The sequence below is a fragment of the Pongo abelii genome, chromosome 12, assembly GCF_028885655.2.
Source record: "Pongo abelii isolate AG06213 chromosome 12, NHGRI_mPonAbe1-v2.0_pri, whole genome shotgun sequence".
Lineage (NCBI taxonomy): Eukaryota > Metazoa > Chordata > Mammalia > Primates > Hominidae > Pongo > Pongo abelii.
In genome coordinates, this window is record NC_071997.2 from 62969326 (window position 1) to 62988589 (window position 19264).

The following is a 19264-nucleotide window of genomic DNA, read 5'->3' on the forward strand; positions in this document are numbered from 1 at the left end:
AATGGCGTGGAGGCAGGAGAATGGCATGAACCCAGGAGGCGGAGCTTGCAGTGAGCCAAGAACGTGCCACTACACTCCAGCCTGGGCAACAGAGCGAGACTCCATCTCAAAAAATAAAAATAAAAATAAAAAATAAAAATAAAATATTAAAAAAAAAAAGAGCCAGGCACTTGGAGAATTTTTTTTTTTTTTTTTTGAGACAGGGTCTCACTCTATTGCCCAGGCTGGAGTGCAGTGGCGTGATTATGGGTCACTGCAGCCTTGACTTCCCAGACTCAAGTGATTCTCCCACCTCCGCCTCCCAAGTAGTTGGGACTATAGGTGCGTGCTACCACACCCAGCTAATTTTCGTTGTATTTTGTTTTTTTTTTTTGTAGAGACGGGATTTTACCATGTTGCTCAGGTGGATCTGCAACTCGTAGGCTCAAGTGATCCACCTGCCTCAGCATCCCAAAGTGCTGAGATGACAGGCGTGAGCCTCCACGCCTGGCCTGAGGATTTTTCGCTAACCAAAATTAGGATGAAGCCCTATGCAGGATGACATAGTCACATGAGAGCAACATATATAAAAATAGCAAATGTTCATTGAACATTCAGTGTTCATTTATTCATTAAACATCCTTTGTCCTCAAGCCTGAGGTTTTCACAAACACTGTTCTAAGCACCTTACATTTATGAAGTCATTTAATCCTATGTGATAGTTAACTATTGTCCCTCCTCGGCCCCCCACCGTCCCCGCCTTTTTATTTTGAGACGAAGTCTTGCTCTGTCGTCCAGGCTGGAGTGCAGTGGCACCATCTCAGCTCACTGCAACCTCCTCCTCCCAAGTTCAAGCGATTCTTCTGGAATTACAGGCATGTGCCACCACACCCGACTATTTTTGTATTTTTGGTAGAGACAGGGTTTCACCATATTGGCCAGGCTGGTCCCTGACCTCAAGTGATCCACCCGCCTTGGCCTCCCAAAGTGCTGGGATTACAGGCGTGAGCCACTGTGCCCGGCCTATTGTCCCCATTTTTGTAAACTGGAAGATGGAGGCACAAGGAAAAGTACATTGTCCATTGCCATGCAACTTGAGTGGAAAAGCTAGGAACATGAACTCTGGCATTCTGGCTGCAAGGCCTATGCACATTATAGCTACACTATTCTGCCTTAAGGAAGTTGGGCCCATACCCCTCTTGAGTATTCCTACTTGAGGGAGGAGAGAAGCTTTCCTTGCTTTCATAGGTACTTACTAGTGGGCAAGAGTCTAGATCCACAGTATACAAAAGCAGTGGTATGTACATATGTGTCCATTTTTTTATGCAGGAATATGAAGCTAGTTGCTTTCCAGTCCAGAGGGAATCTACACCCCTCTTGGGAAATCCCAGCCATATACTCCATTTTGCCATATCAGTGTTATCTGTGATTATTCCCTAGGGGCTTACAGGATATACAGAAGCAACTTTTGTATCCCTTGAAAGAAACCCTAGAAAATAGTACTTTTTCTGTGTCCTTACGTTTCAAGTGATCTTTCAGTTCTAGGCAGCTCCCTGAATAGTCCACCCCTTAGTGTGGCTCTGTTCACATCCAACAGGACAGAAATAGTAGGTTAAAGGTAGGACCAGTTAATCTCATGGTTTTCAATTTGTTGACTTTCTTGGCAGTAGAATGAGTTTCTTTCTCGCAGAGCTAGAAAACTCTGCCCCAGCTTCTGCCTACTGGAAAAATTTGGAGCCACCTTGGAGAGGAGTATTGGGGAGGACACAACTTCTAGTTGGAGTTAGCATCCTTTGTCCTCAAGCCTCAGGTTTTCTGGGGGGCAATCAGGTCATATTTGCTTGATGCGGTGGACATATTTTTTTGTGTGCCTTCTTGGTGTTCTTCTTTTAGCAACACCTTCCCCTTTTCTTTGAAGAACTGCTTCCTCTTGCCGTATGTGGCTGTATGACTCTATAGCGCTCTGGTGGAGCTGTCCTATCACAATGTCTTGCCTTCTTTGCCACAGGAGTGGGGCATGTGACTCACACTGGACTGGCCAGAATCCTTGTCTAGAATATAAAAAGTAAGGATGGAGGAATAGCCTCTCTCTCCTTTTGGGCTGCAAGCTATAAAGTTGTGATTGCAGAGCTATTTGAGGATTATTTCCCTGTCCATGAGGTCAGAGAGGTAGTTCAAGAGTTCTGGCAACATTCTGTCCCTGGGTATAGATGTGCTGAAAGCTGTTTGTATTCCTGTTCTTTCCAATTACGTGAGCTAGTAAATCCCCTTCTTCCTCTAGTTTGAGTGGGCTTCTATTTATTGTCAGTGAAAGCTCTGCCCTCTAGGCACATCTTTCACCATGACTGTGAGAAATAAATTTGTGAGAGCTGCATCCTGGAAGAGCTCTGTGAAAGCTCTTTCTGTGGGAGTGCTGCCACTGAATTGGGAAACCTAGTACTCATCATGTGGGTGAAAAGTACCCACGAAATTGGAAGCAAGGAAAAACTGGATCACATTTGTATTTTTGACAGGTCCCTCTGGAACCAAAGTGTGTGGGATGAATTGTGGGAGGCTAAAGTGGTTCACTCAAAGGGTCTTTCTGAGGCCTTGATTGGTGCCTTTTGTTCTTGTCCTCATTTATTTTCATAGGCCTCAGGGGCTCAACCTATTTCTTTTTCCTTTGATACTTGCTACCATCTTCTCTGTCCATTGGGGTAGATTTCTCCACAAAGCTCCCTAAAAAGTAGGACATATGTGCCCCAGCTCCCCATATTCTTATGCAAAGGAATTCTTATTTTAATAATTTTATTGCTGTTTATTACTGGAATTCACATAAGGGTTAATAAAAATGACTACAGCTATTTCAATTAAGGTTCTTCGTTGCGTTAGTAATGGCAACTGGAAGCTCTGATGGCCTTCAGCCATCAGATCCAATGGGACTGAATCTATGAACAGGGAAATGGACTTACATAAAGAGATGGTGAATGACACCCCCTTGCCATCATTACTTTTTTTGTTGTCGTTCAGATGTTTTGATCAGGAGAGAAAATCCATTCCCTCAGATGTTTGAATTAGACCCAGATGTCCCCTTTCCTTCATAGATCATTTATTTTCTTCTCCTTCAGGCCTTATTCCCAAAGGTCCAGCTAGGGCAGAGCTCTGTATAAAGGGAGGTCAGGCACCCAAAGTGTGTATCTTAACTGGCACATGGTTAAAAAGGGTTCTTTGTTGTGTTGGGTTAGTAAGGTTCTTCAAGGCTGAGTTGGGAAAATACTGTCCTTCAAAGTTTCTTCTCTTTTGTCAAATTATTTTTTTATTTACTTTTTTTTTTAACTTTTTTTTTTTGAGTTGGGGACTTTCCAGTCTTTACTGAAAACTTTTAAAAATTTGTATTTAGACAAATTCTAAAAGACCTGTAACACTAGTTTCTTCTTCTCAACTGATTCATAAATATCTTCCAAAATAGTTTGTTGAGTGGAGATGGATAAGATAAATTGATAGTCATTGTGGTGGAGTAGCAGGCAGAAGAGGAAAGCAAAGGGTTAAATAGATTATTATAGTTGGAGCATGAGAACTCTGGTAGTACTGCTGACATTTTCTTTGTGGCATCGACAGGTTTGCTGCCAGTGCACAAAGATGTTGCTTAAGCATTGGAACCATACCTTGGTTTCTAGGTAATACAACGGAATTCTCACCAGAGCCTTAGATGAGGGTTCTTAGGCTAGATGTATATCCACAGTCTTTTGTTTCTTGAATTAAGAAATGTATTGTTACCAAAAAGCTCACTGTTTTTTGTTTTTTTTTTTAACTTTGCTCTGGATGATCTAGGGACCTGTTTAAGGGATTGAAATGTCAAAAGGGCTTTTAGGTGAGAAATACTCTGCTTAGTTAAATGTGACATTTTTCAGCCTCTCTGAGGCAAGTGAAAAAAGGCACTTTTCCCCGTAAGAAAAACTGAAAGCCTTATGTTCACTTAATCATATAACCAGCCATAGAAGGTTAATTCCGCTAAGAAAATAGGACTTTTTTTCACTCATTCCAAAATAAATTTGATCTTTTACTTTGTGCTGTGGTCTAAAAGTGTTGGGTATGAAAAATCTAGTTCTAGCTTCAAGAAACTTATAGCCCAGTGGGAAAATACAGAAAATCATAACATCAAAGCATATTTCTTTACAGTGAGTAGCTCAAAGAGTGAGAGGTTAATGCATGTCTCCAAGTCTGTCTGGGGGAGATAAAAAAGGCTTTCCTGAAGAGGTAGCATCTAAACAGAGACGTGGTGGGGATTCTATGCAGAGTAACCGAAGTGTGCAAAAGATTTGAGAATCTTGGCTCAGTTGAGGAACTACCTGTTGAGCCTGTTGAGAGTGTATAGGGCTGGAAGGACGGCTAAGACCAGACATATGAACAGCAGTCAGCACTCCAGGAATTCTGTGTGCCATGTACGTTTTTAATACTACTCTAGAGCCATTATAGAGTTCTGATTACTCTACATTTGACTAAAGATACCATTTAAGGCTGTTTAAAGCAAATGCCCAGGTAATAAATTCTCAGAAACATCATCCCTCTCTAATCAAGTCTCTCTTGTCAGACTTGGCGCATTAATTCATATTGAATCGTTCATAAGTGAAACGCGCGGCTGTTAAAGCTAGGGAATTCCTAGCGGTCTCAGGTGGGCCATGGGAGGAGGTGGGCCAGCAGTTCCTTACGTCCAGGCTCAGTCAGACAGTTGAGCCTTACATTCCTCCTCTACCCCTCCACAATAAACTGAGGGTTATGGAGGCAATGGATGCGGAGGGCTTTTAGGGGCCAAGCATATTACACAGAGAATTGAATTGCTTATCACCAGAGAGGCTGACCTTTGGGGCTTTGCAGTCAAGAATTTTGTTATCTCTCTCCTCCCACCTCAACCTAATTCTTTGCAATTTTTTTTCAGCCTTATGTCCCCCAGGATTCCCTTTTCAGACTTCCTGCTTTCTTCCTCCTCTTTCCCCGCTTCGTGCAGTGCTGGCGCGTGTGGCCTGGGGCCGCACGGGGCGCGCACCCGGGCTATTGCTTTGCTAACAATTCCATCCTTCTCTTTCCGTCATTCCCTGCCAGGTGTTGGGTTTCTCCCTCTCTCTCGGTTCGGTCCCTCCCGCGGCTCGCCCCCGGGCGGGCGTCTCCAGGAACTCTAGGCGGACGCGGCCACGAGTCACTGCCACGTCTCCGCCGCCAGCAGTCCAGCGCCTGCGTGGGCTCGGGGGGCGGGGCAACGCTGGGAGGCGGGACTTGCGCGTGAGCGGCGCGTGAACGGTTCAATGGGGCCTACCGGCAGCGGCGCGCTGCGTGCCGAGGGGCGGGGCTCGGCGGCGGTTGCTGGCGGAGCCCGGGAGGCGGAGAAGGCTCTCGTTGCCTTGGCCGTCGCATCCCCGAGGGAGTCGTGTCGGCGCCACCCCGGTCCCCGAGCCCGCAGATTGCCCAGCGAAGCTCGTGTGTGCACCCCCGATCCCGCCAGCCACTCGCCTCTGGCCTCGCGGGCCGTGTCTCCGGCATCATGTGTGGTAAGGGGGCCGGGAGCGGGGGGCGTGTTGCCGGGCGGCGCTGGGGTGCGGTGCGGGCGCCGCTGAGGCCCAAGGCGACGGGCGGAAGCGGGAGTGTGGAGGGTGCGAAGTCTGGGTGATGGGCAAGGGGCGTCCAGTGGTGGCTGCGGGGGCGGGGGCCGGCATCCACGGGCGGGAGAGGGGGTGGCGGCCGGGAGAAAGGCACCTGAGAGGAAGGCGGGCCCCCTTTGCCGGGGGCCAGCGGGCGCCTTGGCGCGGAGAAGGAACCGAGACGGGAGAGAAACGCCTTTATTGAAAAAGGAGGAGAGGGCTGAGGGAATTGAGGTGTGGAGGGGGGTTGCCTTCAAAAGGGCCCACCAGGTGAGTGAGGCAACCTGTGGAACCTCGGGCGAGGTCTCTTGAACTTACCTTGCATTTTTCTAAAAATCTTTCAAAAAATATTTTACTTGTTTTCGGGCAGGCCCAGTAGAAAACAGACGCTAGCTAGAGCCACGGTAGTGGCATTAAACGTGATACTTCCTGCCATCCCTTGTCTCAACAGAAACCATTGCTAATCAATAACTTGGTTAATGGGCTTAGACCTGATCCTCTGGTGGAAGAGGCCTTCAAATGTCTGTGGCGATAGGTTATACATAATTTATCATTTGCGTGTGCACCCATTAAAAATGCCAGCTCTGAAATATATCAGTTATGCCTTGGATGTATACACCTTTAGAATACCGACTATGAAAAATATCGTTTATTCCTTGCATGTGCACCCATTAAAAATACTAGCTATGGAAAGTTTAACAAATATCTTTCCTAGAGCCTTAAAAAATTAAGGGTAGGCCCTTTTATTCCATGTTTTGAGAGTCGTTTATTATTACCTAAGTGTTAGTGAAAGAGATTTTGAGAATCGTGTCTGACATGACTGATATCCTCTAAAATTGGTGTTAACTTGGCTATTGCCAGTAAAAATAATTGTATTCTTACCTTTCTTATTGAAATTTACAACCGACTTTATCCCTGGAAGAAAGAACACTTTTTTTTTTTTTTTAAGGGAAGTACCATTATAAGAGAATTGAAAACTCTCTGGGAGACTTCTTATTTGCAGCCTTTTACACGAAGGAACTGAACAGGGGTGGATTGTACTCGTTAGTGTATATATTTCCTGTATTTAACTTTATGCTCATTTCAGCTTCTGAAAATGAGGAGCAGGTTTAAATTTAGAGTAGATTAAAAAAACCCACATAAAAACAGAAACACCTATAAATAGCTTACTGAAATTATTAGAGTAGAGCTGACTTCAGAATCAGACTTTTGCAGTGTCTACTTAGTAGAATGGTTTTGCATTTAGTTTGGAGCTGTGAAGTAGTGAATTTGCAAACCGGTCAATCTCCAGTGTGCTTCATTTGGTAGTTAACTGTTCCTGAATGATGAGGGGTGTGCCTCATCAAGTACTCAACATTCTGGTTGCAGGTCATTTCATCATGTTCCAGGAAAAAAAACGTAGTCGAAGTACTTACTGAAAAAAAAAAAAAAAAAAAAAAAAAAAAATCAGCGCTGGGCGTGGCGGCTCCCGCCTATAATCCCAGCACTTTGGGAGACCGAGGCAGGTGGATCACCTGAGGTCAGGAGTTCAAGACTAGCCTGGCCAACATGGTGAAACTCCATCTCTACTAAAAATGCAAAATTGGCTGGGCGTGGTGGTACGCATCTGTAATCCCAGCTGCTTGGGAGGCTGAGGCAGGAGAATTGCTTGAACCCAGGAGGTGGAGGTTGCAGTGAGCCGAGATCGCACCATTGCAATCCAGCCTGGGCAAAAAAGAGCAAAACTCCATCTCAAAAATGATAAATATAAATAAATAGATATGGAAATCAGGTTCAGATAAGGGAGATACCTTTAGGGTGGAGACTAAATGTTGGGAGTTTTCACATAGTTTGTGTCTCCATTCCACAGAGTTTTACTGCTGAGGAAACGTATTGAAGAAATAAAAAGTGAATATTTGAGGCATTTCTGAGGTCCTGCTTTTAAGTCATACCACGGTTTTGCCTGATTCTAGGGATAGGGTTCAGAATTTATTTTCTCTCTAATGTAAATTCTGAAAGATAAGATGAGTGTCATTATTTTCCTCCTACATCTTAGTCATTGAACTAAAATTCCTGAGCAGAGAAATGGAGTGAAAATTAGACTAGATGGGAAAATCTGGAAGCTTACTTTCTGATTACTTGCTATCTAGTTAAGTTTTTCTTTCTTCTTCCTTTCTTTTTTTTTTTTTTTTTTTGAGACGTGGTCTCGCTCTGTCGCCCAGGCTGGAGTGCAGCGGCACGATCTTGGCTCACTGCAGCCTCCGTCTCCGGGGTTCAACCTCCCGAATAGCTGGGATTACAGGGGTGTACCACCACACCTGGCTAATTTTTGCATTTTGGTAGAGGTGGGGTTTCGCCGTGTTGACCAGGCTGGTCTCCTGACCTCAGGTAATCCACCCACCTCAGCCTCCCAAAGTGCTGGGATTACAGGAGTGAGCCACCTTACCCGGCCCTAGTTAAATTTTCCTAAACGATTATTTTATTTCAACGTTGTACAATGTTGAAGCAGAAGAATGAGGATTGAAGATTCTGATATGCTTTTTTTAATCAGATATACTGATAAAATTGATATGTTTACCAGCTTGTGTTGGGATGTTAATAAGTGTTAGGAAAAAAGATCCTATGGTCCAGTAAATTTGGGAAGCAACATATTAAATCGCGTGGTAATGTTTTGTTTTGTTTTTTGATTGGCGGATTTCTTGGAGTCTTTAATGTATTAATAATAAGCATTGAGAATCTCCCAGAGAAGAACAGTGTGTCTATTTTCCAAATTTATTTTATCTTCCTTTTTCTTGGTAGTTTGGAATATACTTTGTCCTTTTTATTTGTATTATTTTTGGTTTTGCTGAGTGTCAAGTCACTTAAGCTATCCCTAGCTTTTAACAGATTTTGCTATTGTTTTTATAAATGTGAGGTTATACCCTTCTGATTCGACGGTGTATATAAAATGGAATTTTGGGGATGGGCGCGGTGGCTCACGCCTGCGATCCCAGCACTTTGGGAGGCTGAGGTGGTTGGATCACCTGAGGTCAGGAGTTTGAGACCAGCCTGACCAACATGGTAAAACCCCGTTTCTACTAAAAATCCAAAAAAATTAGCCGGGCGTAGTGGCGCACACCTGTAATCCTAGTTACTCGGGAGGCTGAGGCAGGAGAATCTCTTGAACCCAGGAGGCGGAGGTTGCAGTGAGCTGAGATAGTGCCATTCTACTCCAGCCTGGGCGACAAGAGTGAGACTCTGTCTCAAAATAAATAAATAAATAAATAAATAAAATGGAATGTTTGCAAATGAGATCCTTTTTAAAAGCAGTAAAGGAACTTGCAATTTTAAAGTATCCTAAAATGAATTTTTCAAAAGTTTTTTGTAATTATACTGTCTAATGGCTTTGGGGATAATTGAGGGATGCTGAGATTGGCTGCTAGGATTGGTCATAAAACCAGTACTATTAACATATCCTTACATATACTGGATATGAAGAAGTTGTGAGAGAAAATAATTGCTTAATAAGCGTTTCTTCAGTTGTCCCCTGGAAATGGAGGTTAATAGGTTCTGGTAATGAGCAGTAGAAGGCGGGAAAGGGTTTTGTAACACAAGTTTGGGAAATTCTGCTCTTGGAGATTCACAATTAGCAAGATTAAAGGTTCCAGAAAGTTCTAAATGTATACCTAACTTTAATCAGGTAGTTCTTAAACCTTTAATTATGAAACCTTTCTTTACTTCATTCGTTTTTAGCATCTGGTGAAATAGTGTTCTGTTTCTGTGGTTTGAGAATTTTTTGACCGTATATTTCAGGTACCTAGAAAGTGTTAGAAGATACTTGCAGATACTTGAAATGATGGCTTTATACTTGGCACTTTGCCCTTTGCAGAGATGACTAAAATAAGAGAGTTGCCTTCAAGGAATTGCTGCCTGATCAGAGGAAAGAAAATGAATGCACATGCAACAGCTTCAGGTGAAAATACACAGTCCTTGTTCATTGCCATGTCATAGACCACAAGAGGAATGAGTAGAAATTTAGAGACTGGAGAGCTCTGGGCTTTGGGTATCAGTATTAGGTTCAGGAATGTTCTGGGTGATGGGGCAGGACTTTTACTCAACTTGTAGAGAATTAGTATACTGTGAGAGGTAATCATTAATGGCATATGTTACCCGTCAGTGAATGGAGGCGGAAATAGTTCGAGAACTACTACCAGAGGGGTTGAAGGAGGAGATAGAAGTGCCAGGAAAACAGACCTAAGAACAGTGGTTAAAGGCAGAAGAGTTCCAAAGTAGTATATTGCCTTGAACAGAGTCTGTAAAAGTAGAAAAAGGTCATTCATACGTAATACTGCAGAGAAGTTAATTGGATATGGTTATGAATAAATTATTAGAGAAATTGCATATGTCAAGGCAGAAGGGTCTCAGTTTGTGTTTAGGAGGAGGGCTGCAAGTAATACGAAAAAGAAGAGGATTTTGGGATTGAGGTCCCCTGGGAGTGTTGAGAAGTTGAATTCTAGAGCTGTGGTTCCTGACCTAGGAGCCCTGAAGTTGTTACAGGGTGTTCATTGCTTATTCATATGCTTATAACTTTGTCTGTAAGTTGAATAAAGATTGTTCTAGATCATTGAATAATAAAAATTTAACCCATTGTTGTGAAGGAGCCTCAGAATATTTTGGTGTTAACAAAAGGGTTCTGTATTTACAAAGTTGGAGAAACACTCATCAAGAGTTAGGAGTAAGGCCAAGTACAAGGTTCCCTCTGGTAATACCAGCATTTTGGGAGGCTGAGGTGGGCGAATCACTTGAGGTCAGGAGTTTGAGACCAGCCTGGCCAACATAGCAAAGCCCTATCTCTACTAAAAATACAAAAATTAGCCAGCTGTCGTGGTACGCACCTGTAATCCCAGCTACTTGGGAGGCTGAGGGAGGAGAATTGCTTGAACCTGGGAGGTGAAGGTTACAGTGAGCTGAGATCACGCCACTGCACCCCAGCCTGGGTGACTGAGTGACACTCTGTCTCAATTAAAAAAAAAAAAAAGAGTTATAAGTAGCCAGTGTTTTGGCTTACACCTGTAATCCCAGCCACTCAGGAAGCTGAGGCAGGAGGATTGCTTGAGGCTAGGAGTTCAAGATCAGCCCGGGCAACATAGTGAGATCCCATCTCTATTAAAAAAAAAAAAAAATTAGCCGGGCATGGTGGTGCGTACCTGTAGTCCAGTCTACTTAGAAGACTGAGGTGGGAGGATTGAGCCCAGGAGTTTGAGGCTGCAGTGAGCTATGATTGTGCTGCCGCACTCCAGCCTGGGTACTGGGTGACAGAGCAGGACTGTTAAAAAAAAAAAAAAAAAAAAGGTTACAAGTAGGGGAGAGGCTAGCTTCAGAGAGTAGTATGTGTAATATGTCTCTCTTGAGGTTACAAGGAAGGATGAGAAGTATTTAATATATATGTTGTTAAACTGTTGAAAAGAAGATGGGTGAGGGGCAGTGACTCATGGTTGTAAACTCAGCATTTTGGGAGGCTGAGGCAGGAGGATCACTTGAGGCTTGGAGTTTGATACCAGCCCGGACAGCATATTGAGACCTTATCTCTATATTTTAAAAACAAAAAAAGAAAATGAAGACTTTAATTCTGGCCAGGCGCAGTGGCTCACGCCTATAATCCCAGCACTTTGGGAGGCTGAGGCGGGCAGATCACCTGAGGTCAGGAGTTTGAGACCAGCCTGGCCAACATGGTGAAACCCCGTCTCTGCTAAAAATACAAAAATTAGCCAGGTGTGGTAACACACGCCTGTAATCCCAGCTGCTGCTCGAGAGGCTGAGGCGGGAGAATCGCTTGAACTCAGGAAGTGGAGGTTGCAGTGAGCTGAGATAGCGCCACTGCCCCCCAGCCTGGGTGACAGAGCAAGACTCCATCTCAAAAATTAAAAATAAATAAATAAATAAATAAATAAATAAATAAATAACAGGCACATTGGCATGTGCCTGTGGTCCCAGCTACTTGGGAGGCTGAGATGAGAGGATCACTTGAGTCCAGGAGGTGGTGGTTTTAATGAGCTGGGATTGTGCTACTGTACTCCAGTCTGGGTGACAGAGCAAACCCCTGGTGAAAAGAAAAAAGAAAATGTATCTCAAATAATACTTAATTTTAAATAAATCTTAAATGTAGAATGTGATTCCATAATTATAATATTGACTAGTTCACTGCAACCTTGAACCCCTGGGCTCAAGTGATTCTCCCACCTCAGCCTTCCAAGTAGCTGGGACTACAGGCATGCACCACCATGCCTAATTTTTTATTTTTTGTAGAGACAGGGTCTCCCTGTATTGCCCAGGCTGATCTCAAACTCCTGTCCTCAAGTGATCCTCTCGCCTTGGCCTACAAAAGTGCTGGGATTACAGGCATCTGCTACTGTGCCTGGCCTGTAGAAAACTTTATAGCTGAAGGACTGGGACTGTGTGTATGGGATTAACAGTAGTTATCTCGGAGAAAGGGGTTGGAACCTGTGTGGAGACAGAAAGGAGAGATTTTCACAATTAATTCTGTAGCATCTGTGTAGTTTTAATCTTTATTTATTTCAAATTTTAATAGAGACAGGGTCTTGCTATGTTGCCCTGGCTGGTTTCGAACTCCTGAGCTCAAGTAATCCTCTGCCTCTCTTTCCAAAGTGCTGGGATTACAGACGTGAGCCACTGCTCCTGGCCTACTTTGAATTTTTAATGATGATGATGAATTAATTTGTGACTAGCATTATAAGAAAAATAAAACAAATTTAGAGTTTAAGTGACATTGTAGGTGGCTTTTGATTCAGAAGTTTGAAGTTTAGAGAATGAATTTGAACACTTAACACTGATAAGTTACAATGTTTAGGGTCCCAAAATATTGCAGCTGTCAAATGATAAAATATATAAAAATAAAATTTCGTATTCATAAGGACATAAATGCAACCAGGCATAGGAATTTTAATAATTTGACTAGTCAGTTTTCTTTTCAATAAGGTTTAACAGTCTTTATTTGCAGCGACATTGCTTTCAACCAGGTGTGTCTAGTCTGTGATCCAGATTGCTTCTGAAATTTTGTTAGCAAGGTGCTCATAAGTGCTTTTTTGTCATTGAATTTAAGTTGCCATTTTCTGAGAATGATGCCTGTAGGTTCAAGCATCTGCTTCAGTTAGGGAGTTATTTTATTCCAAGTATATTCCATTAGTAAGAAAGCTTACACTTGTGACGTGCATGCTGATTTGGCGGTAGAGAATCTGTGCTTATACAGCTACTGTGTGTGCTCTTAGAGCAATTACTGAAGAGTGATGGAAAGTTGATTTTAGGCTTTTGTCATTACCTTACTTAAGAACTGTTTATTGGGAGTTTAGGCCGGGTGCAGTGGCTTACACCTGTAATCCTAGCACTTTGGGAGGTTGAGGCGAGTGGATCACCTGAGGTCAGGAGTTTGAGACCAGCCTAGCCAACATGGCAAAACCCCATCTCTACTAAAAATACAAAAAATTAGCCAGGCATGGCGGTGGCCCCTGTAATCCCAGCTACTTGGGAGGCTGAGGCAGGAGAATTGCTGGAACCTGGGAGGTGGAGGTTACAGTGAGCTGAGATGGCGCCAGTCTTGGCGACAAAGCGAGACTCTGTTTCAAAAAAATGAACAAAAAAGACTGTTTATTGGGAGTTTTGATAAGACAAGTCAAAGAACTGAAAATAGAGGTCAAACTAACGATTTCTGCTCTAACAAGCATCATTGTGAGTTGTGAATGCCTCCCTTGTGAACATGCCCTGCATACCTGATGAATTGCTGCCCATATTGTCTTGGGCACCCCAAGATTACAGTTAACCCAGTATACTCGCAGGTGGAATGTCTTGGGCTAGTAGTGCTATCAAGGGACAGGGCTATGAAACTGACAGGTTCAACTTCTTAGCTCCCATTTTCCTCATCAGGTATGTCTGAGGCTAATCCCCTTCCTTCTTCTAGCTCTATTACTTTTTTTTGTTTGTTTGTTTTTTGAGATGGAGTCTTGCTCTGTTGCCCAGGCTGGAGTGCAGTGGTGCAGTCTAGGTTCACTGCAACCTCTGCCTCCCAGGTTCAAGCTATTCTCATGCCTCAGCCTCCCGAGTAGCTGAGACTACAGGCATGTGCCACCACAGCCGGCTATTTTTTTTTTTTTTTTTTGTATTTTTAGTAGAGACGGGGTTTCACCATGTTGGTTAGGCTGGTCTTGAACTCCTGACCTCGTGATCCGCCCACCTTGGCCTCCCAAAGTGTCGGGATTACAGGTATGAGCCACTCTGCCCAGCCAAAATGTTCTTAAGCTCTCAAGATTCATATAGTGAGCCATTATAAACCAAGGAGATTGAAGTGAGAAGTATTATCAAAGTTGAATGCTGTTGTTGAGTTACATTATTAAAAACAGTGAATTTAATATTGCATTACTTAATCTTTTTTTTTTTTTTTGAGATGGAGTCTTGCTCTGTTGCCCAGGCTAGAGGGCAGTGGCATGATCTTAGCTCACTGCAACCTCTGCCTCCCAGGTTCAAGCAATTCTCCTGCCTCAGCCTCCTGAGTAGCTGGGATTACAGGCACCTGCCATCATGCCTGGCTAATTTTGGTATTTTTGTAGAGATGGAGTTTCAGCATGTTGCCCAGGCTGGTCTTGAACTCCTGACCTCATGTGATCCACCCGCCTTGGCCTCCAAGGTGCTGGGATTACAGGTGTGAGCCACCCAGCCCTGCCGCATTAATGTTTAAAAAAAAGTAGAGTCTATAAATTGTCTTAAAAACAATTTTATATCTTTAGCATTTAAATGGTTTTAACAAATTCATATACATATTTAATCTTTAAATCATTTACCATCCGGCTTACATTTTTACATTTTTACCAACTTTCATTTTTACCATCCGGCTTACATTTTTACTTTTACTGTCAGACTTAGATTTCTTAAAAAAGAGAAAGTTTAGGAGTGAGTTTTTCTGGATGTGCTGCATTATTAGAATTTGGCAGCTCTGGACAGACTGCAAACAATCCTCGACAGGCTTCTGTTTTCAAATAAGCTAGATTGTATCCTCCTATAGTGGACTGTAGCTGATGTAGTCACAGTGGTGGGAACTAGTTCAGATTCAGTTTTTTTCACACTTTTTTTTTTTTTTGAGATGGAGTCTCGCTGTGTCTCACAGGCTGGAGTGCAGCGGTGCAATCTCGGCTCACTGCAGCCTCCGCCTCCTTGGGTTCAAGTGATTCTCCCCGTCTCAGCCTCCCAGGTAGCTGGAGTACAGGTGCACGCCACCATGCCTGGCCAATTTTTGTATTTTTAGTAGTAATGATGGGTTTTGCCATGTTGGCCAGGCTGGTCTTGATTTCCTGGCTTCAGGTGATGCACCTGCCTTAGCTTCCCAAAGTTGGGATTACAGGCGTGAGCCACTGCACCTGGCCTGCATTTGTATTAAAGTATTGTTTTAGAAAAGGTTTGTGTTCTGTGTATTGTCTTTTAATGACCTGGTTAAAATACTTAACTGATAGTTACCTGCAGGTGTTTAATCTTTCTCAAAGATCAGTGACCCATAGGTGAAGAGTGCAAAGTTTGATTTACAGTTGGGTTATTGATTTATTCATATAACAAATACTTTATGAAGGAACAGCAGTAACAACAAAAACCCCGGACTCATTCTTCTGAATTAAATGGGTGCAGATTGGTCTGGAGACTCTTCTACTGCCCTCTAGTGTTTATATCATGAGCAGCCATTGAAAGTTGGAAGCTGTACATTGCTGTGCCGCTACCACTCTTACCTTAGAAATATCCTTAAGCAGCATGTTGTTTATCCTTATCTTAATTGCTGTGCTTTGAGGTTGGGAATGCTATTTGTGGGTATCTCTGGGATATCAGTTAACTCAATTTCTATTTTTGAATTATGTAAGATAGATGTTCTACCCTCCCTTATAGGGTGGTGGTGCTGTGAAAGTAAGATGACTGTACATTACAAGAAAGCTTAAAAAATAAAAATGTAAGGTGTGTGTGTATCTTTTTTTAATCTGAATGAAATATGAGATTTCTGTAAGTCTTTGGCCTGGAACTACTTCTTTGGGGAGAGTTGAAACCGTTGTTTCAGGTTATTTTGGATTTTAGTGTGTGAGTTTCTCTTTTTTAGGGCATAATAATTTATTTGAGAAAATTGCACTGTATTGATCATGGTGATCAGCATATATGTTATGGCTTTCCTGTTGAGTATCAACAATGCGCCATTTTTGTATACTGAAATATTTCAATAGGATCACACTCTATAGAAGTAAATATCTCTTTTCAGATGGAAATGAAGACTAGTTTTTTGGGAGTTGTATCTCACAGAATTAATTTAAACTTCTTATGAATCAGTAGAATTACAGTGAAATGTAGTTAAGAAAAAGGGAAGTTTTAAAATAAGCAGCTTGAACTTGTATTTTTATATATTTTATATATTTTAGTCTTCAGTTTTGATACATTAAAGCTGTGTCTACTCTGGCCAAAGCACAGCCATGGAAAACCTCAGATAATGCCCATGCTGCCATTTCTAAAAGTGTGGATTTCCCTTACCTGTGTTCTGTTACTTCTTTGCTTATCTGGTTCAGTTCACATTGTATTACTCCTTTGATTTCTAGCTTTATTTTTCCAAATTATTGCTCTTTTTCTGTGAATTTTCAATAGTTATTATGTGGTTGTCATTTGCTAATGTGATGAACAAGTAATTCAAGCCATTATCTTTTAAGATAGTTATATATTTGGTCAGTTTTTACTATTTTACGTAATTATTTAAGGGGTGAGTATTTTTCATATCATTTATTCCTAAATGTCACTGATAGCATGGTTATTGGAAGTAAGCAAAATTAATCTCATTGGTACAGATTTTAGGGCCTATATATGTTGCTTAAATTACTTTAGAAATTTTTTTCTTGAAACGAAATGCTCTGTATATAGGACATAAACCATGAATCTGTTAATTGGTTTTTAAAAAAATTAAATTTCATTTGACAAAAATGGCAGTCATGGAAAATAAGTAGCCAGCTTTATAAGCTTCTTTGCCAGGTGCGGTGGCTCACGCCTGTAATCCCAGCACTTTGGGAGGCCGAGGCGGGCAGATCACGAGGTCAGGAGATCGAGACCATCCTGGCTAACATAATAAAACCCCGTCTCTACTAAATATACAAAAAATTAGCCAGGCGTGGTGGCGGGTGCTTGTAGTCCCAGCTACTCGGGAGGCTGAGGCAGGAGAATGGTGTGAACCCGGGAGGCGGAGCTTGCAGTGAGCTGAGATTGCGCCGCTGGACTCCATCCTGGGTGACAGAGCGAGACTCCGTCTCTCTCTGTCAAAAAAGAGCCCGCATCGCCAAGTCAATCCTAAGCCAAAAGAACAAAGCTGGAGGCATCACACTACCTGACTTCAAACTATACTACAAGGCTACAGTAACCAAAACAGCATGGTACTGGTACCAAAACAGAGATATAGATCAATGGAACAGAACAGAGCCATCAGAAATAATGCCACATATCTACAAGTATCTGATCTTTGACAAACCTGACAAAAACAAGAAATGGGGAAAGGATTCCCTATTTAATAAATGGTGCTGGGAAAACTGGCTAGCCATATGTAGAAAGCTGAAACTGGATCCCTTCCTTACACCTTATACAAAAATCAATTCAAGATGGATTAAAGACTTAAATGTTAGACCTAAAACCATAAAAACCCTAGAAGAAAACCTAGGCATTACCATTCAGGACATAGGCATGGGCAAGGACTTCATGTCTAAAACAGCAAAAGCAATGGCAACAAAAGCCAAAATTGACAAATGGGATCTAATTAAACTCAAGAGCTTCTGCACAGCAAAGGAAACTACCATCAGAGTGAACAGGCAACCTACAAAATGGGAGAAAATTTTCGCAACCTACTCATCTGACAAAGGGCTAATATCCAGAATCTACAATGAACTCCAACAAATTTACAAGAAAAAAACAAACAACCCCATCAAAAAGTGGGCGAAGGACATGAACAGACACTTCTCAAAAGAAGACATTTATGCAGCCAAAAAACACATGAAAAAATGCTCACCATCACTGGCCATCAGAGAAATGCAAATCAAAACTACAATGAGATACCATCTCACACCAGTTAGAATGGCAATCATTAAAAAGTCAGGAAACAACAGGTGCTGGAGAGGATGTGGAGAAATAGGAACACTTTTACACTGTTGGTGGGACTGTAAACTAGTTCAACCCTTGTGGAAGTCAGTGTGGCGATTCCTCAGGGATCTAGAACTAGAAATTCCATTCGACCCAGCCATCGCATTACTGGGTATATACCCAAAGGACTATAAATCATGCCGCTATAAAGACACATGCACACGTATGTTTATTGCTGCATTATTCACAATAGCAAAGACTTGGAACCAACCCAAATGTCCAACAATGATAGACTGGATTAAGAAAATGTGGTACATATACACCATGGAATACTATGCAGCCATAAAAAATGATGAGTTCATGTCCTTTGTAGGGACATGGATGAAATTGGAAATCATCATTCTCAGTAAACTATCGCAAGAACAAAAAACCAAACACCACATATTCTCACTCATAGGTGGGAATTGAACAATGAGAACACATGGACACAGGAAGGGGAACATCACACTCTGGGGACTGTTGTGGGGTGGGGGGAGGGGGGAGGGATAGCATTGGGAGATATACCTAATGCTAGATGACGAGTTGGTGGGTGCAGCGCACCAGCATGGCACATGTATACATATGTAACTTACCTGCACATTGCGCACATGTACCATAAAACCTAAAGTATAATAATAATAATAATAATAATAATAATAATAAAAGAAAAAAAAAGAAAAAATTATAAACATGTATTTTGACATGTTTACTTTAGTTTTTTATACTTATGAGAAACTCCCCCTTGAAAAACTTCCATTGCCTTTAAACGGTTTGAAATGTTTGAAAGACAGAATCTAACTTCACATTTTTTCACATACTTGACATAATTATGCTAATTTTGATTTTTTAAATCAGAATTTTTCATTAAATATTTGTTTATTTGCAGGTATATTTGCTTACTTAAACTACCATGTTCCTCGAACGAGACGAGAAATCCTAGAGACCCTAATCAAAGGCCTTCAGAGACTGGAGTACAGAGGATATGATTCTGCTGGTACTTTAAAAAAAAATACTATGGATTTTGCATGATTCTTTAAATAGATATTATTTTTATTATTATTAGGAGACTAGACTATTAAAGTCTGTTTTGTTTTGACTAAGTGTAAATTGGAAAAATTTTTGTCTTTTGTCATATTTAAAGGATTTATTTATGTAATCTCAACAGTGTTACCATTTATGTGAAGTATTGCTTATGATGATCTATTAACAATATTATTGTAAAAACATTATATGGGGCATTATTGTGGTAAAACAAAATTCATGAAGGTCTTACTCTGTAAATTCTTTTTTCTTTCCTATAACTTTAATTTTTATCCATTGATTTCATGCTTTGGCATATAAACTTGCCTCAGATTCTTTTTTCTTATTTTTATTATTTATTTTTGAGATAAGGTTTCACTCTGTCACCCCAGCTGGAGTATAGTGGTGCGGTCATAGCTCACTGCAGTCTCGAACTCTGGGCTCAGGCAATCCTCCCTCCCCAGCCTCCTGAGTAGCTAGGACTATAGCTGTGTGCCATCATGCCCAGCTAC

At 41.9% G+C, this 19264-nt stretch overlaps 1 protein-coding gene across 4 annotated transcripts in view; it reads left to right on the forward strand.

Annotated features, from left to right (window-relative positions):
* The first annotated feature begins 5164 nt into the window (after window positions 1-5164).
* GFPT1 (glutamine--fructose-6-phosphate transaminase 1) overlaps window positions 5165-19264 on the forward strand; it is a 62333-nt gene continuing 48233 nt past the window's right edge. Inside the window, exons 1-3 of one of the 4 annotated variants that reach the window (XM_063713653.1) lie at window positions 5226-5501; window positions 9439-9522; window positions 18619-18726. In XM_063713653.1, coding sequence (XP_063569723.1) covers window positions 5495-5501; window positions 9439-9522; window positions 18619-18726 — 199 coding nt within the window. In that variant the 5' untranslated portion in view covers window positions 5226-5494. Of the gene's footprint in view, window positions 5502-9438; window positions 9523-18618; window positions 18727-19264 lie in introns of all 4 variants that reach the window. The other 3 variants (XM_054548113.2, XM_009237222.4, XM_063713654.1) reach the window with 3 other exon arrangements.